We start from the raw sequence: 25,442 nt of genomic DNA, 5'->3' as shown, positions 1-25,442 counted from the left end.
TCAAAGTTTGAAGAATGTGTAATCTGGCAAAAAAAAATATAAAGAAGTGTACAATAAAACCTTACATAAGAGGGGATAAACTAGCACATAAACTTGCAAACAAACTAGAAGAGCTGCTGTAATTTATTGCAATAAGATAAATGATAGTATCATTATTACAGCTCTACATACTAAAGCACCATGTCAAGAATAATTCACTCTGAAGATGACGATGACGATGATGTAGGTAGTCAATCATCATCGTCGTTATCATCACCATCCAAATCCTTACAACAAGACCCAATCCCAACCAAAATACCATTATCAACGTCAATTATACTAGAAAAAAAATTACCATTAGAACAACATCAGAAATTATCAAATCTAACAGAAGGATCCACTGCTGGCGGTCATGTATCAAACAATTCCCTCGATAATAAAATTATGATTCGATTCGTTCCTATCGGTTCAACACCGTCGATTCAACCACGAGTGTTTAAGATCTCAGCAACACAAACGGTTTCTACACTAAACAGGTTTTTGTGTAAAAAATTAAAGTTCAAAGGTGTATTAAATTTGTATATTCAAAATAGTTTTATGCCATTGCCTGACGAGCAGATAGGCTCGTTATATGGATTGTTCAAAACTAATAATGAGTTGATTATTAGTTATTGTAATACGATTGCATTTGGTTGAAGAGATTTGGTAAATAATCAAAACTCAAAAAGAATGGAAGACGATGAAATAGACGAAAATAATTTTACAGGTTTGTGTCGTGACGTTTCCTTAACAACGATACCGATAACAATTCTAATGTACATTATCTTTATAATAGAACAACGTAAAATTAAAAAAAGGGAAAACTTTGTGGAATGGGTATCTCTAAATACTACATAATACAATATATGAAAAAATCCCTAGACCAAATATATAATAGAACAAATAATGAAACAAAATGAAACAACTCTCTAAATGAAAGTCACCGAAAGAAACATGGTTCAGTAATAATTGACCGAAACGAATGAAGGCATAAGAAAAAAAAGAAAAACAAGACTATTGGTACAACAATCAATAAACCCAAAAAATTAATATATTAATTTCTGTATAGTAGCATTATTAATCATGTCAATAATTACCAAGATTGTAATAGTTGTCCAACTTGGATATCAGATAACTGTGATTCTCTAGTAGAAAACAAATTTAGCAGAACCGGAATTGACGGTGACGGTACAACCATCAGAACCACTACCGTTGTATTGACCGTTTTCGTATTTACAGTCACCGTTGACATCATCACCGACAATCTTGATGTTGTAGTTTGGTTTGTCCTTGTTGTTTGGGTTTGGAATCAATGACAAGTAAGTTTTACCACCAGTAGTACCAGATCCCAAAACAACTGGAGCCCAGTTACCAACACCAGAACCTTCAGTACCCCAGATACAACCATCTTCGACTGAAACACCAGCATTGTTGACGTAGTATTGGGTAGAAGTTTTACCACCTTGCCATTTGAAGTAGGTGTCACCATCAACAACAGAACATGGGGCTTTACCACCAGCAGATAACAAAGTTGGAATGTTCATGTTTTCGGAACCTGGGTAATCGGTTCTACAGATAGCAACGTCTTCGCTGATTTCAGAAACAAAGTTGACATCTTTGGAACCCCATTCACACAAGTAATCATTGTCAGTGTTAGATCTGTACAATTTACCGTTCTTACAGTATAATCCACCAATAGACATACCGTTACTTGGTTGTTCAGATGGCCATTGAGTCTTGGACATACCAGCTTGACAAGCATAAGAACAGTAGTAACCATCTTTACAGTTTAAAGAGGTGTCACCGTTTTCGTTCATAATAGTGGTCCAACCACCATTTAATCCAGAAATCCAGTCAACACCAATAACACCTTGGCCAACTGGAACGGAATCACAATCGTAAACACCATCTTCGAATTTTTTGCTTGGGCTAGAGAAGGCACTTAAATCACCTTCAATATTACTGAGGATTGAAGAAGCACTTGAAGCAACTGAGCTGGCAATTGAAGCAACTGGGTTGCTGTCACTACTACTGCTGACATCACTTGAAGAACGAGTTTGAATGGTTTCGGCAGTTTCACCAGAAGAAGCACCAGAAGAAGCGTTTTCAGTGACTTGACTTTGAACTTCGTCACCGTTGCCGTTGACGTAAACAACTTTGGTTACTTCAGCTCTTCTGGCATGTTCATGATGGTGGTGGTGTTGATGTTGCAATGGAGTGGCCAAAGCAGTTGATAAGACTGTTAATAAAGTTAAATATTTCATAATGAAAGGATATCAGTTATTTTTCTTTTAATTGTTGCTATAAAATAATATTTGGATGATTTGGAAATCAAAGGAATGTGAAAATATGATAGAATAACTTGACAGTTAAAATATAGAAACTAGTTGCTAAATGAAAGACAAAAGTTGGTTAAAGGTTGTAGGTTGAATTTAATTAATGAAAATTAATATAAAAGAAAGAAGAAGAGGTAAAATCAAAATATAAAAGACAATACTCTAGACAGATTAGATTTTATTTATACAATTGGTGGACATTAGGATCGTGCAATAATAAAGCAAAAAATTGAAAATCAATTCACAGAATACAAAAAAGAAATTTTCATTTATGCGAAAGATGCAAAATGCAAATAAAAAAATTGCAGAAACAAACACAAATCAATATAATAAAATTTTTTTCATTAGGATTTGCCATTGATTTTTGTTAGTTTGTGTCAAAAAAAAAGGAGGCCAACAAACAAATTACAAATCCCAAAAACTAATAAGCTAATTTGGTTAAAGCCTAGATAATACATATTATAACCATTATGTTAGGTAACTTAATAAATTAACCTCATTTATTAGTGTGAAATTGCACAGTGTAAACCGGGGAGCTGCAACAAAATCAATTTTCTATAGACACAGGAGAAAAAAAAATTATTATCAGCAATGAATAATTTTTTGTGTAAAGTCGTGTACAGTTGCTGCAATTTTACAATTGTTTAGCTAATTGTTTAGTTAGCTGTGCATTAAAAATTACCCTTAGTTTGTGTAAGATACCGCCCAATTGGTAGGTGATGTGCCGTGGAATATTACTTAATTGGGAAGCAGAGTAGATCTAGACTTCATTAAGATTCCTAAAACAATCAAAATGAAAATAAATTACTGAAATTTTGTTATTCTTAGATGCATAAGTGGGTATTGTGAATAAAGGAATGTGAATTGAATTTGTGCATCACAAGATTGACAATAGAGGATAATACTTTGTTCTCAATTGCTTTTTTCACTACACTTACAGCAAAATTAGATCCTCGGAATTAGTTAGTTGCTTGGTTAGTTGTTGTTGCTGCTCCCTTGTTAGTTTAAGGGGGGCGAAGTTATACAAACACCAAGCAACACTTTTCTGAAAGAAAATGAAAGACAAGAAATAAATGAAGACGACCCTGTTTGTAAAAGTGAGTAGAATAGAACGATGTGTCTATTTCTAGGAGGAACGACAATATAATAAAAAGCAGTGAGGCAATGTTGCTTTTTTTTTTTTACTATCAGTATTACTGCACTTTAACTGAAGATCTTTCTTCCAATTTTTCTTCTTTTTCTTCTACAAAGCTTGGTAGAAGTCATACAATTTTCGTTTTTTAGTTAAATTAAATATAATAATGTTTGAATAATGAACCTCATTGGGTAATTCTAGACTTTTTAGCTTAGTTTGTAAAATAATTTAAGTTGAACTAATCTAATAGATAGTATTATTTAGGTGGTTTATTTTTTCAACAAAAGTTGTTGAAGAGAATGAGTTATGAGAAAAACTTAGATGTGGTTGTTGTAGATATTATTGGAGTCGTTCCCAAATCAATAATTTGAATGGCAAAAAAAGTCTTCTCTTGCCCATAGAAACAACTGATGAGATGAAATCTAACCCAAGGGCGCGTCAACAAGCGGCGAGAAAAAAATTCTTCCTCGTCTTCTTCCCTCGAGACGGCATACAAGATAAATTAGTCGTGTGTGGCTGGATAATTCTGACGTGTACATTCACCCAAATTTTTTTTGGCAGTACGTCGATGCCCTTTGGTTGAACGTTGCAACAAGGACCAAACCTTACCACGACGCCAATAAACACATATCAACTAATATTCTAACCCATTCAGTCGATAGATTTAAGCGGCGCGTATGGCACAATCCAGTTGTCAAGGATCTCCTATCTTCTTCCCCTTTGCCCTTTCACAGCAGGCATGAAAGTACTCGAAACTACGAAAAGAATGAAACAAGGAATCAATTTATCACACTAACCGTTCTATAATATTTGGTCTAAACTTTGTTACGTAACTGCAAGTTTGGCGCCCAGTATTTCGGATTTTCTACTCCTATTCGTCAATACTATGCTTTTTATTTCAATAAGTCAATAAAAAGGAGAAATACCAACTTGTAGAATCATAAGCATTTAAGATGTGATCGTTGTTTATTGTAGTTGTCTTCCATTTGTTCTTCTGATAGTGTTATTCTGGGCTCTTTTGTATTCGCCATTTGAACTTTTTTTATATTAATTTCGCAGTAATAGAAGCAGAATTTTATTCTACATCCCCCTGTTCATTTAGCGATAGAGAATCAATCAGAAAGACAGCATGATAGACTAACTGATTCATATACTAGAGTTATTTTTTGTTTCTTTTTTACTAATCACTGGTTAACATTTCAATAAAAAGCAATAAATAGTCTCGTAACTCATTTTGTCTAAGACTAAACATCAAAAAGTACAGACAAGCATGAGTTCCCATTCGAATATGCAAAATTTGTTACAATTTGTTTAGCGTTTTGAGTCTCGAGTTAATATGAAGTATGCTCTATTATTGACATGTGTTAAACAGGATGTGACAGTTCATGACCTCTTTCACCTCCAATAATAATCCTATAAAACCTATAACCACGAATCTAGACTTTAAATAACTAGTGGCAAAAAAAAATAAGACCACAAAATGTTCCAACCTATTATTACAATTAATATTTGCAAAAAGCTAATTGGTGAAAAAAGTGAAAATTTTTTTTTTTTCACATAAACTAAAAAATAAATCATGGTACAAAAAAATTGATTTGGTTTGTATAATATTAAAATTAATATAATAAGCTTTCTCTCGTTTTTGGTCTCATTACATTTCCGAATCTGGAATAGTAATTAATTTAGTTTATTTTAAAAGCTAAAACTCAAATTATTATCTACAAAGTCGCCTTCAGTTTTGAGTTTAACCGTCACAAATCATTGTTGAAGTCCACTAAAATGGTATCTCGATGCAAACCTACACTATCCAACATTTTGTTAAACTTGATACATGCACACCCACAATGAAAATTTGCAATTATTAATCATCCAATTAATCGTGCGTTTAAAGACTGATCATGTGCATATTCATTTGCTACAACTAAGAGGCAAAGGGGAACTTGAATTTGTCTATTACTACCTGGCAACATAAGAAGCAGATGGTGAGAAGCCAAGAAACTTACTTCCTTTGTTGCATATCATTGTATAATGTGACAAACAGACTAAACAGAAGAGAAACTCTTATAAAACAATTCTTAAAACTTCTTTGTTTTTTCAAACATAATGGTGATCTTTGTCAATTTAACCAAATAAAGTAAAAGAATGAGGTTTATTGAATGCAAATTCCCTTGAATCAGAACAAAAGTGTGGAGCATCCTTTTGGTATTGTAGATCTTAACTTGAAACATATTGTGCAAAAAAAAACAAGATCTACATTTTAGCTCATTACGTAAATTAAAGAGAGAAAATTATAAACGAACAATTGGAGTAAGCATATGGCCATTAATAACACTGGGAACATTCAATTTTGTAAGGGTAATATATAGGTCTGTGTAAATGATTTTAATAGGTTGTACGTTTGTTGGCATGATGCCAGTCAGCTATTTTGTGTTGACTTTTGTAACTTTTTGATTTTGTTTCATATGTAGTAATGAAACGTAATAGGTCTAGTTGGTACTTACAGCCAAGACCTCATCCCCCAACATTTTCAAAGATCCACTAAACACTTTTCATTACTGCAATTTTTTGGAAGGCAACAAAAGCCGTTGAAGTCAACCAATTAACGCTTAGACCATATTACACAAATATCTGTCTTGTTTATAAGTTTTGCAGTTTCATGAATTTTGAGTACTTGATCCGAGCGGGTCTAGAATTATTCTTTTTTTTTTTTCACACAACTCACCACCCATCACCGCCAATGTTCGTAAAACACAAAGCAAAAAAATTTTTCTTGCAAAGCCCGAAGTACGATATTGAGAATGAAATGGAAGTATTACTACTGGCCGTACTGGTAGTAGTAAAAAATTCGACTAGTTGCCACTCAGTTTAATAAAAATAAGGGCTGCTCATTTTGTATAATTCTGTAGAAGAGACTTTTTACAAGAATCATTTGTCAAATCCAAAATCTCTACAACTTTAACCAGTAATACTCTAGCAATACGACGTATTAATCTCCTATTGGTTAAACCAGTCAAGGATTTTTGTAACTGAAAGATAAAAAATAATAATATTGATTATAGCAAGTATTTTTTGTTGAAGTTATCCAAAAGTACTACTATTTGTCTGTTTTGTACCTCTATTCAATGGCATAACTATAAAATAAAGGCTGGTGGTGTTCTTGGTATGATCCGATTATATATGAACATAATACAAAAACCCTAGTTAAATTTCTACATAAATGATACAGTAAACCTTCCCACCAACCAATTTCAAGAAAGAATTTTCATCTACTAAATGTCTTAAACTCGCTAACAAATTTTATCAATCATTAAAAGCAAAAACTGAAAAAAACCGAAAACCTAATTTATTCCAACGACTCATCTTAGTGGCATTTCATAAATCCGTTTTTTTCTTTCAAGCTTTGTTTAATCTTCGATTCTTATCTTTCCATCCGTCAAAATCAATCAATGCTTGCATGCACCCCCACTCTGTGATTTTATTCTGTAACCAAACTAAATTGACTGGTTTGGTTAAATAATCATTACAGCCTGCTGTTAAAGCATTAGTCTTATCCACAGAAGAATTTGAACTGGCGGTTAAAGCAACTATAATCACCGGAGATCTAAACGTATTGGAAGTCAATCTATCTTCTTCATTAATTATTACATTTTTCCCAATTTCGTTTTCATGAAATACACCAATCCTGTTCAATTTCTCCAAGTGTCTGATTTCTTTAGTTGCTTCAATCCCTGATTTCACTGGCAATTGAATATCCATCAATACCAAGTGAAACCCTCCCTTTTTCCATTTATCTATTGCTTCTTGGCCATTTTTTGCAATTTGATAATGAATTTTACGTTTACGTAAAAATGCTCCCAAAATAGCTTGATTGATGGCATTATCTTCAACTACCAATACAGAAATAGACGGTAACACTATATCCGTCGGCGTTGGATCATTAGCTGCTTTTAATTTGGATTGACTTGGCTTTCCTTTGCTGCTAGTATTATTGTTATTACTAATGGAGTTGGAAGAGGTTGTGGTAGCAGTTGTTGATGATTTGGTCAACGGTAATGGTGCTGCTTTAGAATTATGAACCGCTTCAGGCGATGCTGAAGTTTCACTAAAGCCATTTTCAGACTGTTCGGCAGTTTGTTGTTCTTGCTGTTTAGCTTGATAGCTTTTATTGTTATCGTTTGGTTTCAATTTGGATGATACAACTTCTTCTGTCTTGTCATTGACCGATTTACTTCCGTCCTCGGATAAAACTTTTTTGGCAGGTGTTCCACCACTACTTTGCAGTGCTTGATTACTATTATTATTAGCTAATGAGAAATTCCTGGGTAATAGTAAAACTGCCAGCGGATTATTAGCTTGTGTAGCAACAGAATTTGGTGAAGAAACTGGATTTGAATATGATCTTTTATGGGAAACAGGAGAGTTTCTTGAAACTCCCAAGTTTGATGGTGACACCGATCTATCCTTGATGATAGATGGGACAGGGTTGTTATTGGTCAGGAAACTCGACCTATTCATGGCATAAGACTTGTGTAAACCTACACGAGTATTGTTTGGTTGCATTGGTTGCGGGTGTTTGACTGCTTGTGCTTTATTGTTGTTGTTTACATTACTGTTGTTGTTGTTGTTGTTCCCGATACTCGATTGACGTTCTTGAAAAGGTATAAAAGTGTTACTATTATTGTTCATATTGGCTGTTATTGGTGTTAGCATTTGATGGTCTGGTTTGAATGTTGGTGTCTCAATTATCAAGGCATCGTGCATGGCCATTCCATTAGGAAAATAATTGTCTAGTATTTGCCAAACGTTCTGATCTGGTTCCAAAATTATACAATTATCAAATGGAGTTCTTTGCGACACTCGATTAACACTGGGGGAAACTGGCACTCTGATGTTGTTCAAATCTATCTTAACAAGCAAATCGGCAGCATCCTCGTACCTGCCAATGGTATTTGGATATTTGTTCACCACTGCTACTTTTAAATCATCAATTATATCATTCACATAACAAAGTACCGTGGTTGGGTTGTTTGTTTGCGGTTTCTTAACCCAAACTCGTCGTGGTGGTAAGGTTAACTTTGTTGTACCACTATTGATCGAATTGCTGGGCGTGATTGAATTGCCATCATCCGGTCTGTTCTTTCTAGTAGTTTCTATTTTGGGAAGCGTATTATCCAATCCTCCACGTTTATACTTGTTCTGTGGTGTGGTCAACGTTGTTGGTGATATCAATTGTGGTGTAACTGATGCTGATGCTGATGCTGATGCTGCTGCCGCTGCTGCCGTTGCTGTTGTGGCTGTATTATTGTTACCAGCTGTCGAATTGCTTGCCTGTAGTTTAGGAAACTGATTATATGCCAGTGGTGACTTCATAGTATGTGATGTGCTACTATAATCTGAATTGTTATAGAGAAAATTCATGAGTTATTATTTTTTTTTTATATTCGTTTTATAAGCAGAATTCTTGTTTCTTTATTTCTTTCTTGGTTATTTTTAATATTTTTTTTTTTGGTTCCCCTAGAACTGTTGAGTATGAGAAAGTGAGCACTAAAGCAAAGTTTAACTTGTATTAGTATTTATGCAAAACCCCCTCAAGGCGGGCAGTTCTCTCGGATGATTTTTTCTTAACTCTGTTTTAGTTGGTTTGTAGTTTTGACTGGTCAACCAAACAAATGCACACACACATTTACAATATCTCCAGTAGATATGGTAAAAAAAAGGAAACACAAATTGAGAGGTAAAGAAATGAATTGAAATCGTTAAACCTACTTATATTTGAGATGAGGGAGTATAAATATGGAAACGCAAAACTAAAATTCAGAAACTACACGTGATAAAACAAACTTACATATACAGAACTGCATAAATAATAACTATTCAAGTCATTCCCAATCTTCATCTTCCTCGTCTTCAGCTGCCTTCGCTGTTGTATCGTTTTTGCTGCTTTCTTTTTCTGGAACCGCCTCTTTGGTTGATTTACCACCAGTCGATTCTTTCTTCTCTTCTGCTTCTTCTTCTTCCTCTTCCTCGTCATCGTCGTCCCAAGTAAAGTCCTCTTCATCGTCTCCATCTGCGGCAACATGATTATGTTTAGACCCTTCCTTCTTTTGCAATAATTCTTTTCTTTTCTTTTCGTGTTCCTTCAATTTATTTTCTTGTTTGAAATATCTGTACCAGAACAAATTATATGCAATCTTGACAGGCACCAATTCATTCATTGTTTTAGTGAGTGTAGTCGAATATTTTTCCAATAAATCACTGATTTCTTTAGTTTTTTCATCGGCATTGAAATTCTTAATCTCATTTTCATCATCTAATTCATCACTAAGGTAAAATTCTTCAGTAGTATGTAATTTCAATAAATCAGTATCATAACGTGTTGTCCCGTAGTTATTATATTGATTCAAAGAGGAGTTGAACAACACTTCTTTTGTTTTTTGGTTAGCATTGTTGTTGTTGTTGGTACTGTCGTCGCCTGGTGAAATAGATACAATATTAGATAAAAACGTCGTGAAATTACCAAAATATTTACCAGCTTCTCTTTCAACAACTTCCAATTTAGAATCTAATACATCTAAAGCAGAATTTGCTTGAGTGGAAATATCTTGTAATTTGATTTTCTTCAATTGATCTTCAATTGATTTTAAACTTTCCTGAACGTGTAATTCTGAAGTCTTTTCATTTAACGATTGTTTCGTAGTATTCAATTGTTCGATAAAATTTTGTTTATATTCCTCCAAGTGATACTTTTCGGCGTTTTTCGATGCATTTTCCCATAATTCTTGAAATTTATGTTCAACTAATACATATGCCTTATCAATTTCTGATTCTAACTTCTCGATTGTTTCTTCGGTTTTGATAGTGGCTGTATCATGGGGTGCAGCAGAAGAAGTATTGGTGGTATTAGAAATCTGAGACTCTGTGGTAGGCTCTTGAGTTGTTACTGGGTCTATGTAATCCATTGTTGTTGATATAAAGTAATGGTTTGAAACAAACTGAGGAGGAATAGAAACGAGAAAATGTAAATTAACAACAAGCAAGAAAACTTGAGTGACGAGATCTTTTTCCAGAAAGTGGTTTCATTATATGATTTTAAGGAGTTTTGTGTATCCCTTCACCCCACATCATTAGCATTCATAGTTTTTCAAAACACTATCACATAATGGTATTGCTTGAAATTCTTGATGTCTATATATATCTTGCAACAAAGTAATGTACTCATACAAGTTCGCCTGAGGTTTGTTGCTTTCTCCCCCACGCCCGTCGGTCCGGTTCCGAAATCTTGCATTAAAAGAAGAATTTTTCGTTGTATAAGGACTGGTCTCCCCTTCCACCACAAGTTTATTTCCACTTAATTAAGAGATTTTGTTTTTACTTTCCTTACAGATTCAAAAAAAAAATAGCAAAGAGTTCAATCAATAAAGAGAATCAATTCAAGTAATCGGAATCATGAGTAAGACCTCAACTTTAAAAAAATGTTTGGTGTCTTTTCAAAATGCCAAATTTAAAAAGGATACTTTACTGAAAACTCCTTACATTTACCCCAATCCAATATCAAATATAAACATTTATCCAGCTAATGTCCAAAATGGCTCGTCAATGTGGGCCGTTACTGGTAACTCTAAAACCACAATGTTAAAAATTATAGCTGGTGAATATATTCTGTACCCACCATTATCAAGGCAATATCCATTAATTAACGATCGACCAACACAATTACAGTTTCTCAATTTTAGAGATGGATCTGGGTTGGATAAAGTGCATATGTCGGCGAGATACGAAACGTATTCGTATAAAGGTGTATTGGAAATGCTGGATGATGTGAACTCAGTGTATAATTATGTCACAGGGTTGAACAATTATAACACTCAGCACACATCAATATCCCAGGAATTTGTCAATGAATTGTTGGATTATTTCAAGTTACAACACTTGAAACACAAATGGATTAACAGTTTGAGTAATGGACAATTAAGACGTGCAAGAATTGCCAAATCGTTGATTAATAAACCCAAGTTGTTAATCATTGATGATCCGTTTTTAGGCTTAGATCCCATTAACACTCAAGGAGTTAGTGAAGCATTGAAGACAGTGAGTGAAGAATTGGATACAAGTATTGTTTTAGGATTACGAGTACAGGACGATATACCTGATTGGATCAATAGTTTATGTTATGTTGATGAATCAGGGGTTAAATTATCTGGGAATAAACTGGAAATTTTAAATGAGTATAACGAATTAGTGAGTCAAATTACGACAACCCATAAATCACACGTTAGTCGTCACAATAAACAACAACAACAACAACAATCAAAACCAATTGAAATTTCAAAAAATAATCATTTCACAGAGAATGACATCCATATTGAGTTTCAAAATGCTTCAGTTGCCTATAAACAATTAGTTATATTTGATGATTTTAATTGGAAAATACCAAGGGGGAGTAAATGGAGAATTTTAGGAGACAATGGTACTGGAAAAACAACATTATTATCTATTATTACTGCTGATCATCCTCAATCATGGAAATCGGTGATTAAAGTGAATGGTATATTAAGGAAAACTGGATCAGGAGTTACATTTTTCGATATCAATAACAAAATAGGTATTTCATCCCCTGAATTGCATGCATTGGTTCCTCAACACAATAAAACTATGAAAGATATTATTTATAATGGATTAGTTAAAAATGTGGGTAATTCCAATTTTTATTTCAAAGGTGATCCTAATAATATCACTGCAAGAGGACAAAAGTATCTACAATATTTTGCGGACAGAATTGATAAATACGGAGATACCATATTTAACGAATTGAGTTTAACGGATCAGAAATTAGCATTGTTTTTAAGAGCAATTATTAAAGAACCAGAATTGTTGATTTTGGATGAAGCATTTTCTTGTATGGACGATGAAAATGTAATGATCAAATGTCATGAATTGATAGAAAAAGAATTAAACGATACTACAGTGATATCTATTGGTCATTTAGAATGGGAATTGTGCAAATACGATTATATGATCCAATTGATTAACGATAATAATGGTAGAGATTACAAAACATTCAAAATCAATTGGGAGATGGCTTAGCAGCCCTGTTATGTATGTATGGTTGGTTTAGGTAGTGTAGGTAATTACAAAATATAAATAATATACGCGACTTGAAAGAAAAAATAGAAGAAAATGAAATTTAATTATCAATTGGTACACGTAAAACAAGTAAAAGAAGAAGAAGAAAAAAATAGGAGACACCACCACCAAATACTAATTGTTTGTAAAGATAAAAGAGAGAAAGAGAAAGAGAAAAAGAACGTCTAAAAAAAATTCCAAACTCCCAACAACAACAAGAACTAACTAACTATTAACTCTTTTAACAATTTGTTACTAACAGAGACAGAGAGACAGAGACAGAAAAAAAAATTTACCAAATTTTTTCAATTCAATAAAAAAACCTCTTTCTTTAATCTTATTACATTCCATTACTTGATAAACCAATTTATATAATTTCAACGAATAGAGGATTCTTTTTTTTGATTTGATTTGCATTCATATTCCTTTTTCTCCATTCTGTTTGTATATAGACATACCCCCCACATTCGTTTACTTATCCGATTTGTTTGTTTTCAATTACATTTCTTATTGGTTTTTCTGTTGTTCCACTTGTCCCACTAGTTATTAAGTTAAGTGATTAATATCATCAGCATTTGTCCCCCGTTTCCTTCTTCCATTTTTCCATTCATTTATTTATTAACTTTTTCTTTTTTGTTCCAAAATGATATCTGAAACTATGGTAGAAAAAAATGGGAAGCTTTACCTGAGAAATATTCCAAACGCTCCAGAAGATAATAGACCTTTAAGTGAGAGAAGTGATCGAGAGTATGGTAAATTGACATCAAACGATTATTTATATGTGTCAAAACATCCATTGGGAGAGCCATTACCAACTCCAATAGATGATGAACCACCTTACATTATATTAATTGCCACATATATCAATTATTTAATTTTAATTATCATTGGTCATACTCGTGATTTTTTCGGTAAAATTTTTAAACCTAAAGAATACGAACATTTAGTGGAAAAAGATGGTTATGCCCCCTGGTATGATGGGTTTGAAAGTTTTTATGTTCGTAGATTGAAAACTAGAATTGATGATTGTTTTGCTCGTCCAATCCATGGAGCTCCTGGTCGTTATATTAAATGTTTCAATCGTTTTAGAAGTGGGAAAACTGGTTATTTATATGACGGCACATCCAAGGAATGTCTTAATTTATCATCGTATAATTATCTTGGGTTTGCTCAATCAAGTGGTGTTTGTACTGATTTTTCTGTTAAATGTGTTGATGATTATGGAACCTCTGGTTGTTCACCAAGACTTTATTGTGGAACCACTGATTTGCACCGTCAATGTGAAGAGGTCATTGCTGATTTTGTTGGTAAAGAAGATGCTATCATTGTCAGTCAAGGTTACGGGACTAATGCCAATCTATTTGCGTCAATTGCAGACTCTAAAACTTTGGTTATATCCGATGAGTTAAATCATGCATCAATTAGATTTGGAATCAGATTATCTGGGGCTTCGGTCAAAGTGTTTAAACATAATGATATGAATGATTTGGAAAACCTTATACGTAATCAAATTGCTCAAGGTCAACCCAAAACTCATAGGCCATGGAATAAAATCATTGTTGCTGTCGAAGGGTTGTATTCCATGGAAGGTAATATGTGTAATTTGCCAGAGATTGTTAGAATTAAAGACAAGTACAAGTGCTATTTGTTTGTTGATGAAGCCCATTCTATTGGGGCGTTAGGACCTGAAGGAAGAGGGATTTGTGATTATTTCTCAGTTGACCCAGCTATAGTCGATGTATTAATGGGTACATTGACCAAATCTTTTGGTGCCACTGGTGGATATATTGCTGGTGATAAAACCTTGATTGAAAAATTGAGACTCAATTATATAAGTCAAAGCTATTCAGAAGGAGTGCCACCGCCAGTTTTAGGACAAATTATTTCTTCGTTGAAAGTGATTAAAGGTGAATTAAATCCTGGTGAAGGTAAAGAAAGGTTACAAAGAATTGCCTTTAATTCTCGTTATTTAAGATTGGGTTTGAAAAAATTGGGATTTATTGTATATGGAGCTGATGATTCTCCTGTGATACCATTTTTATTGTTTGTGCCTTCAAAAATGCCAGCTGTATCTCGTATGCTTTATGATATGGGTATAGCAGTTGTTATTGTTAGTTATCCAGCAACCCCCTTGACGAGTGCACGTGCCAGATTATGTGTCAGTTCGGCGTTGACCAAAGAAGATTTAGATTATGTGTTGGCCAAAATTAGTGACATTGGTGATTTGGTATTTTTGAAATTCAGTAGTGGTATTGCTGGTGGATGTAAAGTTCCTGGTGAACCACCTCGGTGGTCAATTGAAGATGTTTTAGCTACTAATGTCGAAGATTGTAAAAAACCAAAACTAATGTAATTTCCTTTTTTATGGTTTTTTGCACACTCATACACATTTACACACAATAGATTAACATGTATACATGTACTTAATTAAGTATTTCAAATATTACCTTTAACTACTATTAATAATAATATATAATTACGCCTAGACTTTCAAGAAAATCTTCTTTTTTACTTAGGTGCTATCGAGTGCAAACGTAAACGTATATTTGTAAGTGCTGATTGACCTAAATAGAGAGTATCGATAGTCCCTGCAAATCTGCAATAAAAAATGTTCTTAAGATCCAATTTGTAGTAATGTAGCAGGCTTTTTTCTCTATTCTTTTGTTCTGTAAAAGTAGAACATTTACGAGTTTATAAAATGGGCGTGTGGCGTAGTTGGTAGCGCGTTCCCTTAGCATGGGAAAGGTCATGAGTTCGACTCTTATCTCGTCCATATTTTTTTTTTCTAATTTAGAAAACTGAGTACCTCTTTTTTGAATTGCCAGAGCTTGAATGATATGGGAAAAGTCTGTAGATCATGAAATAGTTGTATAGTCAGGTGGTTGTTGTTGTAAGAAAGCGTTCTAGTTTGTATTTTTTTTTTGAAGTTTTTAGCAATAATTTTACACCAAAATTAAATTAGGTTGAAGAATTGGTAAAGTACGTGATAGAAATTTGGATTAATAGTAGTATTATCGTCATAAACATAATTTAATGAATACTAATTAACAATTTTGTTTGAGAAGCGATGCTACAGTGATGGCTTACTGAAACTGTGTGGATTAAGAAAATTTTATGAAGGGAATTGGTTTCCCCTGTTCAAGGACGGTGATAGATCAAAAACGGAAATATTTGATACCATTACCTCGGCACATTTTTAGTACTTCTATTTATTTGATTCATTTTGCAGTGTTATATACATTTACTCGTACCTCGTGTCGTTAACTCATTCAAACATACCCCAGATTTCGGAAATCAATTTCCTTTGATTCCTTTTTCCATTAATTGCCGCCCCGCTCCGGCGCATTACTAATAATCCTTCCTTCCTTTGGCGGTTTGGGTTTGGAATAATAGGCACGCATTTATAAAAGCAGCACTAAAAAAAAACAATTAAAAAGAAAATTAGAGGAAATGTCTGAACTTTTAACTTGATTGGTATAAATTTAATCTAAAACACATACTAATCTTACCCGACATCGCCACATAGGAATTAAAACATATATAATATTCCCTAAAGAGCAAAATAATGGAAATAATGTGTCGACCCAACAAAAATATGAACAAGGAAAAAACAATCAAAATTTAACACACGTAGCAAACGTGTCAGTTCCTAACATTTTTTTCTTTTGCTTGTTTGGTGCTTATTCAATTTCAGTCAACAGTTTCATATCTTATCACCATAAGTATTTATACAGGTGTTATAACAGATTTTGCATTGGCACAGAAAACCAAAGGGGGCTGGAACAACAATAATAACAGGAAGCAGAATTATATTGGATCAAACGTTTGCTTGACACTTGATTTGATTAATCTGTAGATCGTGGGGCCTTGGCTCACACTAATAATAATAATAATATTATTTTTGCAACATTTCTTGATCTGGTCGTTTAGAAGAAGGGTTAATTAATATTCATCTCATCACACATAATAATACATATTCTTACATATTTATTAGTAGTTGTTGCGGTTAATACCCTGTCTACCCTTCTAGTCGTTGTATTTGGTCGTTTTCTGTTTTCTTCGCCCCACCATACGCCCCATTAGCATTGCCCCACTAGAGACAAATTTAATTGACGAAGAAGGGACCTCGAGTTTCTAAAATTTCATCTATAGGACCTTAATAATAATTAATAGTTTCTTTTGTAGCTGATCTTTAATCTTCAATGTTTCTTTTGGTTTAAGTCAATTATAAGATATAGCAAAAACCAAGAGAATTTTATTAAATACAGACTTGGTATATTTGTTATTTACAACCACAGTTAATGGAAAGGTATAAATATACTTTTGAAGCACAACCCCCTTTCTTCTTTCTCGCCCCCCCCCCCCTTGATAAAGACTAGGTATGTTCCCGGATCCAACTTTATAGTTTATTTTGGAATATTTCTATTGTTGCTCCCTTTTTATTAAACTTCAACTATTACACGGATTTTAAGAGACATTGCTTATCGGCTAAGGATATTTCGGATATTGAATAAGCTTTTTATAGATGTATGTGTGTATATTGTTCGTACTACTTACCCAACAACTTGATTTATCAACTCCCCTCCTTTTGAAGATATGTTGGGAGATTAGATAAGAAGTTCTTATGACCGGACTTTATAAACAATACATGGCCATTGTTGTTGATGATTGCTGATAACACGTTGAGATCTATAAGTTACATGATCCCGGAACAAGAAAACAGTCAGAAAAGAAAAAAATTAAAGGAAACAAATTTGAAAAAAAAAAACAACAAAATAAGGAAAAAGAAATCTGGGGAAATAAAAAAAATATTGAATGTAAAAAATCTGGGGAAACCACAAAAATAAAAAAAAAAGAAGAAAAAATTCTTAACTTTTAACTTTTGTTCTGTTTAAGTTGAAATTCTATTGGTCGATTAAAGCTTAAGTCATTAATTATTTTATCCATTGTAAAACACACAAAAACAAAATTAATGTTTGTGTACTGGAACGGGATTAAATTTTTTGAAACGACAACCAACAATAACGACAACTTCAAGAGACAGACTAACTATTCTGTCCATAGAGAATTAAAACAATTGCATAATTTCAGCAATCAAAACTCCGAAATATCACAAAATTGAAAACAAATTAGCGGCAGACATTTTGTTTTTTTTGTCTTGATTAGGCTCATAATTGTACGTGTTGTATAGTTGAATAAGGGAATTATTCTTCAACAATTATGCGTGTGTGTGTAGTGCACTAGTAATCAAAACCAGAACCGATTAGGTATTTGCACACCTCGCTCCATATCTATTACCGAAGTATATCACATAAATCTAGTAACGTTTGACATGATAAAAGCTTAACAACCGACAGATAGTTTCTATGCAATTCTGTTTTAACGATGTATTATGTATGTGATGTATACAGAGGCTGTACCATACTGACTCAACAAATCTAGAAATTTCGTATCTAAATGTTTAGTTCATGTATTGAAACATTGAGGGATTTTTTTGTATTTATCTGTTCTATCCCTACGCTTTGTAGTCAATTGTTTTAAATTTACTAACCGATTGTTCACTCTTTTTTTTTCCCTCCGTTCTGACATCATCATGATCATTTCCAACAACACTTTTGGATCTAGTTTATGGTTATACATTTTACATATTATTTTATTCTTAACAAAGAGGGAAAGGCAGAAAAAGAAAGAAATAAAGAGAGAAAGTAATGTGTGGTAAGTAAAAAAAAAAGACTGACGCCAATTACAATGAAATAAGACTTTGTACGTTTGCTAACACATTTTTTCTATATAATTTTTAGTGTAATTTAGTCATTTTTTTTTGTCTTTTTGTCTTTTTTACTTGTTTTGTTTGATTTTTTTTTTCACCCAGTAATAATAATTTATTAACTATATTGTTGATTAACAATACAACTAAAACATGTACATTGAATTCACTCCGTTTGTCTCTAGTGGTTTTACTAATATATAGGGGAGAGAACGAGAGAGTATATAATTATTATTAAATCCTATAAAGTAATATTTTTTGTTTTCTTTTGTTTTTTTTGCTTTTCCTTTTGTTTTGAAGGTTGATTTCAATTTCATTAAGGTGTCTTTGTATAATATCTAAACGACAATCAATATCCTTATAATATTTAATTTGGGAACTCGAGAAGAAGAAGAATAACTACTAATTTCCAACTATATTTGACTTCCTTTACCCCATATTACAAACAAATTTCTCAATAAAAAAGTTACTTCATTTTATAAATCATCATAAACTCACACATCTTCACACATCTACACATATTATTATAATTGATTCAACGACCGTACTTTATATTACATCGTCCCATAAGTTCTAATAATTTTGTTATTATTCCTATTATTATTTACCCTTTTTGGTGGAAATCTTTTGAAAAAAGTGTCTTAACTAAAGAAGCTATAAAATAAAGAGGAAAAAAAAAAGAAAGAAACACTCATCCATACACACAAAGCATACATTAAATATTTATTAACATACACTCAACATAAGAGAACAGAGAACAAGAAGAGAAAAAAAAAAGCAGAACCAAACTAAAAATTTCAACACACGCAAATTATATTTTTTCTTTCTTTTCTTTCTTTTTTTTTGTTTTAAACTATAGTAATAATATTTACTTGTTTATTTTCTATTACTACCACTGGTTACTACTACTACTGGTTACTATTAATTCCAATAGTGATTGAAAAAGAAAAAGAAAAATTTGGACTCCCAAAAACTTTGCAACAAATTTTTAATCTTTCTTTTTTTTTTTGATTCTAATTTTAACAAATTTACTTTTTCCTCCCCATATTGAAACCATATTCAAGACATTTACAAGATGAATATGCAACCATCAGTTTCAGTAAACTCACCGCTATCTACCATGTCTAATGGTTCAATACTGCTGGACATTATGCCTCCAATACCTAAACAACCAATACCCAAAAAATCCCAACAAATTAGAACTGACAAACCCAGACCTCATGTTTGTACCATTTGTACCAGGGCTTTTGCTCGTTTGGAACATTTAAAACGTCATGAACGAGCTCACACCAACGAAAAACCCTATCAATGTGCTGCCTGTGGTCGATGTTTTGCTCGTCGAGATTTAGTATTGAGACATCAACAAAAATTACATACAGATTTACCCCACGTCATACGAAGAGGATCTTCAAAAGATGGTGAAATAAATGAACATATCAATGTGTTACACAATAATACTAATGCCAATGCTCCATTACCTGACGGGACTTGCCCAGCTGCAGCCTTGGACAATGAAAAACCAGTGTTTAGAACCTCACTTTTTGAAAATAATCCTACTGCCGGTCTGCCTCATGGTCCAACAAGCTCTATCATTATTGATGATGACGCTAATTCCATGTCCAACTCACCAAGACCTAGCATAACACTTCATAGTAGTCACCACCGTGATAGTGTATCTTTTGGACCTTCAAATACTCCTCCAACAACAGCAAGTACAGTGCTTGGCATGCCGGCACAGCCAACGCCCACAACAACAACGGCAGCAACAGCAAATCAAATAGAGGCAAAACAAGGATCAAGAAGCAATAGTCGAGTAAAACTGCAACACCAACAACAGCAGCAACCAACTCCGGATTCTCCACAATTGAAAAAATTCAAACCTTCAGCTTCTCCAATGGGAAATACTAGTGGCATCCCTTCACATTTGAGCAATAATTATAGACACGCATCTTATTCTGCTGCATCAGGACCGTGCTACTCTAGTTTCAAGGAGGCTGATTTTTTTGGTATTTCTGGTCAAGTTGAATTTGCCACTCCTCAATTTGGGCCCCAGAATGAAGATTTTGGCAAATTGTTAGAATCAAATGGCTTATTAGATTGGGATTCTATCGACCATTTAGACTTGAACGATGAAGGAAAGTTAGCCATGAAACAGAAATCCATCAAGAATTTACATGATTTCTTCACCGATAACCTAAAAGTTTCGTCAATGAATCATTCACAATCTTCTGACGTACGTTTGCACAATGATATGAACCACAAAACAATCACACAATCAGTGCCACAACAACCACAACAACAGCCACCAATAAAGCATTCACTGGCATCAGATATTACACCCACTTTGATTCCAGGATCACAGCAGGAACAACAACAACAGCAACAGCAACAACACCTGCCTCCAAACTCGCATCTGAATTCTGTCTCTTCGAAAGCAAGTATCAATCCTCAACATTTGAACCAAACCAAAAAAGCAGAGGAACCCAATCAGAATGATTGGTTCAGAGATCTTGTTTTCCCGCCATTTGATTTGAATATACCGTTCAGCGCTCACGCTAGTTCTGAAGATTTGAAAGGTTTCTTTGGTCCTACAAGTTTATTGGCCGATACAAACGATAATTACCGTAAACAGTTGAATCATCAACAACAACAACAACAACAGCAACAACAAATGAATGGTAATTACAATCATAAGCCAAACGTTACTGCGAAAAGTAATGGGAATGAAATTCCACTGGCATTGCGTACTCATATTAATAGTGTTGCTGATTTTTCAGTAGAGTACCCTACTAGTTTTTTCTTGGAAGATGCTACACTCATAACTGAGGAACTCCGAAATAAGATTCTTGCAATGAGTAATATCGAGGACAAAGATTTGCCTTCATTATCGGATTTAAAACGTTATTTCCAATTGTATGAATATGGTTTTAACAAGTACTTTCCTTTTATTCACTTACCTTCGTTGAAGAACTCCAAAAACCATAATCTTGAAACAGTCCCCTTGTTGTTAGCAATTGCTGCTATTGGTGCATTGTATGCTTATCATGATAATGATCCATTGATCTTGTTTAACTTATCCAAATTCCACATTCAAAATTTCTTTGAAAAAGAAATCACATTAAATAATTTGCATTTCAAAAAAGTCCCAATAATGGCTCATCAATGTCTTGTGTTGCATATTTTCATATCACTTTTCCTCAATGAACCTAATATGGTGGATATCACATCGAGACAAATCAAATCAATGATTGGATTGATCAAGTCCACTAATTTTAATGAACCATTGGAAAAGTTGATTATCCCACCTCAACCGGCAATTCCTGGTTCAGCTGGAGATAAATCATTGATTCAAAAGAATTTCGATTACTTTATTATGGCTCAATCAAGAATACGTACATTGCATGTCTTTTATTTCTTGCAAGCTTTTAGATCTGCTTTTGGTGGAGTCCCCATTCTTTTCAGCTTCAATATGCTAAAAAGTGGATCATTTTGTACCAATGAGAAATTATGGTGGTGTGAAGGATCTAGCAAATGGTATAATTTAGTGGGACAAACTTATCCTAGTAAATGGTCATTAATTGATGTGAGTAATGGTGCCGGCATAGATGTGTTAGTGTCTTTTTTAAATGACCCAACCAATGTCAACACACCAATTTCTTATAACAATTTACTTGTATTGTTATTTACCATCCACGAAAGAATAATCAAAGCTGTTGATAATGTACAGCCATTCACTCATTTACGGTGGTTGGAAAAGAAAAGACCTTTACAAGCATTAATTATGAATTGGGAAGTCTTATTCCATCAAAACCATGGTAGTTCAAAAATAATTACTAGCACCAGAGGTAGTCTTAGTGCCAAACATGAATTGAAATTGATTCTCCCTATGCTTGCATTGGTGAAAATGAAATTGGAAGTAAGATTAAATTTTGCTGTATCATCGGTTCTTCAAAGAAATTGGGTTGCCATGAATAGTGATTTGGACCGATTAGTTTATCGAGAACGCAAGTACAATGTTTTGACTACTTCATTACCTCATTGCCGTGATATTCTTGAGTTGTGGATGCATAATATGGAAACAATCAACTATGATGTTCGAGAAACTGCTAGACGCACACCAGCATTTTTCTGTTGCACTTTATTTATCAGTGTGATATTAATAGCAACCTATTTGAGTCATATTGAAAAAAATTGTCTTGAAAGAGAGATCACTAACCAAGAGTTGGAATGTTGGTTTGATTGTCAAGAATTGTTTTCTAAATTGGAAACAGTTTTAAGTGTGAGTATCAGATCTTCTTATCTGGAAGATTTGACCAAAGACTTTAGGAACAAATTCAGTGACGAGACAAAAGTTGTGAAGAAATTACGAGAATTGATTTTTCAACGAGAAAGTTGTGATGATGCTTTATCGGAAGGAATTGATGTGGAAAATAATCAATCCAAGTTGGTACAAATAAATCAAGAAATCAAAAAAGGTCTTACTGAAAGCAAAATCTCAATGAAATCAATTTATTTGGGAATTAGGATATTAGCTGATGTACCTGTTTGGCCATTAGCCATGGTATTTGCCGAAGCTTTAAAGAGTAGAGCAAAATACATTGAAAAATGATTGGGATTGAATGACCAAGCTTATAGAATGCTTTATGATGATATAACGTTATGATATTTAGTAAGATTTTATGTATAAATTGTAACTTATAGTTTATTTATATATTTATTTATTGAAAAATAAGAAAATTTCATTTTTTTAATTTAATTTAATTTGTATTTATTTATATTTATTTAATAAAGTACTATAATAATAATTTACAAATGCCATTTACTATACATAAAAGCTTTCCACATAAACGCTAATAAAATAGGATACACACACACATAATCCATCAATCAATAAAATCCAATATTTTCTTCTTTTCAAGTTTAATAAAACCCTTGATCTTTCAAGTAATTCACAATTTCATCAACTACAGCAACCAAATCATCATTTGACAAATTGAATTCACCATCAGCATTACCAGAAGCTTGATTGTTATTATTCTTTTGGTTGACCACCAATGAATTACCATTACCCACAACATTAACAATTGGAGTTGGGTTTGTTGTTGGAACAATAACCCCGGACCCAGCTTTAACTAATTCACCAACAATAAATGAATCATTAGCTTGATGAGCATTTAATTTTGTGATTCTACGTTCACCCAGGAATTGATTCAAAGTAGATTGTAAGGCAAATGATAAATAATCACCCAATTTATGAGAGTTATCAATTAAAATAGCAAAACCTTGCTTTGATCTTGGTGGATTAGTTTCTCTTAAAATCTTGACAACTTCAGGATAAGAAAACCAACTTGGAATTTCATCACCAGTTTTCAATTTATTTCTTAATTCAGTACCAGAAATATTTGCTGTTCTAACTTTTTTCACATCAATGGTATCGATTGGAGCATATCTATCTTCATCAGGTAAATAAGTGACCATTCTAAATGGAACAATCTTGATGTTTAATTCATCGTCATATTTAGCTAATAATTCTTGAGCATCATAAGGACCATAGAAATCCACTCCTTGGGAGTTTTTCCCTGGACCAGCATGATCTCTACCAACGATGAAATGATCAACCCCATAATTGGTTCTAATTAAAGCATGCCATAAAGCTTCTCTATCACCACCCATTCTCATAGCTAATGGTAATAAAGATAATGTAGCTAAACCATCAGGGAATTTTGTCAAGATTTGTTTATATACCTTCACACGAGTATGATGATCGATATCACCTGGTTTGGTCAAACCAACGACTGGATGAATCAAAATATGAGCTTTATCACCAATATCTTGAGCAGCTCTAATGGTTAATTCACGATGAGCTCTATGCATAGGATTTCTGGTTTGAAAGGCAACAATATTTTCTTGCGCCCAACCCAATTTTTCAAATTCTTGTCTCAATTCAGTTGGTGTTTTTCTAGCATCAACATAATCATAATGTTTAGGATAATTGATCCCTTGTAATTCACCACCGATATAATAATCGCCAGCGGTTTCTAATAAATATTTATTAGCAGGATGTTCTGAATCACCACGGAACACTTTTTCTGCTTCTAATTTTTTATCAGGTTTATAAATAGATTCAATAGTTAAAATGGCCAATGGAGTTTCATCTCTCAAATCTATTAATACAATTCTATCACCAACAGAATGCTTTTTAGAAGTGGTCTCATCAACATCTAAGGTGATTGGGATTGGCCATAATAAACCTTTACCATTTGATTCATTCTTAACACTACTTAATCTTAAATCGTTAACAACACTATTATAATCTTCTTGATTTAAGAATCCAGTTAATGGAGAAAACCCTCCGTTTAAAATTAATTCTAAATCACATAATTGTCTAGCAGTTAAAGTCAAAGCAGGTAAAGTTTTAGCTTCTTGCAATAATTGTTGTTTGAGTGGAGCATCACGGATGACCAAATCTCTTAATTTACCACCATGAGGAGTAGGAATAGGCATGTTTTCTGGGGAGGGTATTTACTTTTAAATATAGTTAACAGGAAGAAAGTGACAACACTTGGAAGTTGAAGAATAGAAAGAAAAAAGGAACAACTAAAAATCTAAAAAAGGTTTATAGATTTTATTTTATGCAATTTTTTTTTTGGGGAGATTACGTATACTTGATGATCTATTATATACTTTATTATTGGATCAATTATAGTGTCAGAGTTGCAAAAATTGTATACATTATATGTGACTACGCAATTGGCAAAGGTGGAAAAAAAAAATTGCAAAAAAAAAAGCCCAAAAAGAAAAATAAAAAGAAACTCATAATTCAGTGATCGCACGTGATCTACAGCAATAGTTCATTGTCGTGTCGACATTCTAACTAAAGTAAATCCAGAAACATTTATAAGCAGATGCATACTTAAGAAGACATTATGGGTATTGTTTTAGAGGGGCGCATTAATGGATCTATGTCGTTCCTTGTAGAAAAGTTCCAGAAATACTTTAAATGTTGAAAAATTTGTTAGAAAAACACCACAATTTGCACCAAGAAAAACTCAAGTAGACAATC

General features: G+C 33.1%; 8 protein-coding genes and 1 non-coding gene across 9 annotated transcripts; 5 read left to right on the top strand and 4 right to left on the bottom strand. All coding sequences in view use genetic code 12, as the record gives it.

The window, feature by feature from the left end:
• Positions 1 to 180: 180 nt before the first annotated feature.
• Positions 181 to 675, top strand: CAALFM_C113950CA (uncharacterized protein; the record flags this gene model as incomplete). Its single annotated transcript, XM_717142.1, has 1 exon — positions 181 to 675. One exon carries the CDS (start codon positions 181 to 183, stop codon positions 673 to 675), a length of 495 nt encoding a protein of 164 aa, XP_722235.1.
• Positions 676 to 1,163: 488 nt separating this feature from the next.
• On the bottom strand, positions 1,164 to 2,282 carry SIM1 (SUN family protein; the record flags this gene model as incomplete). The annotated part of the gene is made up of 1 exon (XM_717141.1): positions 1,164 to 2,282. One exon carries the CDS (start codon positions 2,280 to 2,282, stop codon positions 1,164 to 1,166), a length of 1,119 nt encoding a protein of 372 aa, XP_722234.1.
• Positions 2,283 to 6,882: 4,600 nt separating this feature from the next.
• Positions 6,883 to 8,907, bottom strand: SSK1 (mitogen-activated protein kinase kinase kinase; the record flags this gene model as incomplete). Its single annotated transcript, XM_717140.1, has 1 exon — positions 6,883 to 8,907. One exon carries the CDS (start codon positions 8,905 to 8,907, stop codon positions 6,883 to 6,885), a length of 2,025 nt encoding a protein of 674 aa, XP_722233.1.
• A 461-nt stretch (positions 8,908 to 9,368) lies between these two features.
• On the bottom strand, positions 9,369 to 10,448 carry DOS2 (Dos2p; the record flags this gene model as incomplete). Its single annotated transcript, XM_717139.1, has 1 exon — positions 9,369 to 10,448. One exon carries the CDS (start codon positions 10,446 to 10,448, stop codon positions 9,369 to 9,371), a length of 1,080 nt encoding a protein of 359 aa, XP_722232.1.
• A 487-nt stretch (positions 10,449 to 10,935) lies between these two features.
• On the top strand, positions 10,936 to 12,573 carry MODF (Modfp; the record flags this gene model as incomplete). The annotated part of the gene is made up of 1 exon (XM_717138.1): positions 10,936 to 12,573. The coding sequence occupies one exon, from the start codon at positions 10,936 to 10,938 to the stop codon at positions 12,571 to 12,573; it is 1,638 nt and encodes a 545-aa protein (XP_722231.1).
• Positions 12,574 to 13,255: 682 nt separating this feature from the next.
• LCB2 (serine C-palmitoyltransferase) lies at positions 13,256 to 14,965 on the top strand (the record flags this gene model as incomplete). Its single annotated transcript, XM_717137.1, has 1 exon — positions 13,256 to 14,965. The coding sequence occupies one exon, from the start codon at positions 13,256 to 13,258 to the stop codon at positions 14,963 to 14,965; it is 1,710 nt and encodes a 569-aa protein (XP_722230.1).
• Positions 14,966 to 15,312: 347 nt separating this feature from the next.
• Positions 15,313 to 15,385, top strand: tA(AGC)7. The gene has a single exon. It is a non-coding gene; the product is annotated as a tRNA-Ala (tRNA).
• Positions 15,386 to 19,454: 4,069 nt separating this feature from the next.
• On the top strand, positions 19,455 to 22,988 carry CAALFM_C113880CA (uncharacterized protein; the record flags this gene model as incomplete). Its single annotated transcript, XM_717136.1, has 1 exon — positions 19,455 to 22,988. The coding sequence occupies one exon, from the start codon at positions 19,455 to 19,457 to the stop codon at positions 22,986 to 22,988; it is 3,534 nt and encodes a 1,177-aa protein (XP_722229.1).
• A 311-nt stretch (positions 22,989 to 23,299) lies between these two features.
• Positions 23,300 to 24,883, bottom strand: MET3 (sulfate adenylyltransferase; the record flags this gene model as incomplete). The annotated part of the gene is made up of 1 exon (XM_717135.1): positions 23,300 to 24,883. One exon carries the CDS (start codon positions 24,881 to 24,883, stop codon positions 23,300 to 23,302), a length of 1,584 nt encoding a protein of 527 aa, XP_722228.1.
• Positions 24,884 to 25,442: the final 559 nt, after the last annotated feature.

This window comes from Candida albicans, chromosome 1 (assembly GCF_000182965.3).
Source record: "Candida albicans SC5314 chromosome 1, complete sequence".
Lineage (NCBI taxonomy): Eukaryota > Fungi > Ascomycota > Pichiomycetes > Serinales > Debaryomycetaceae > Candida > Candida albicans.
The sequence above is the reverse complement of the archived record's forward strand: the minus strand, read 5'-3'. Positions and strand labels throughout refer to the sequence as shown.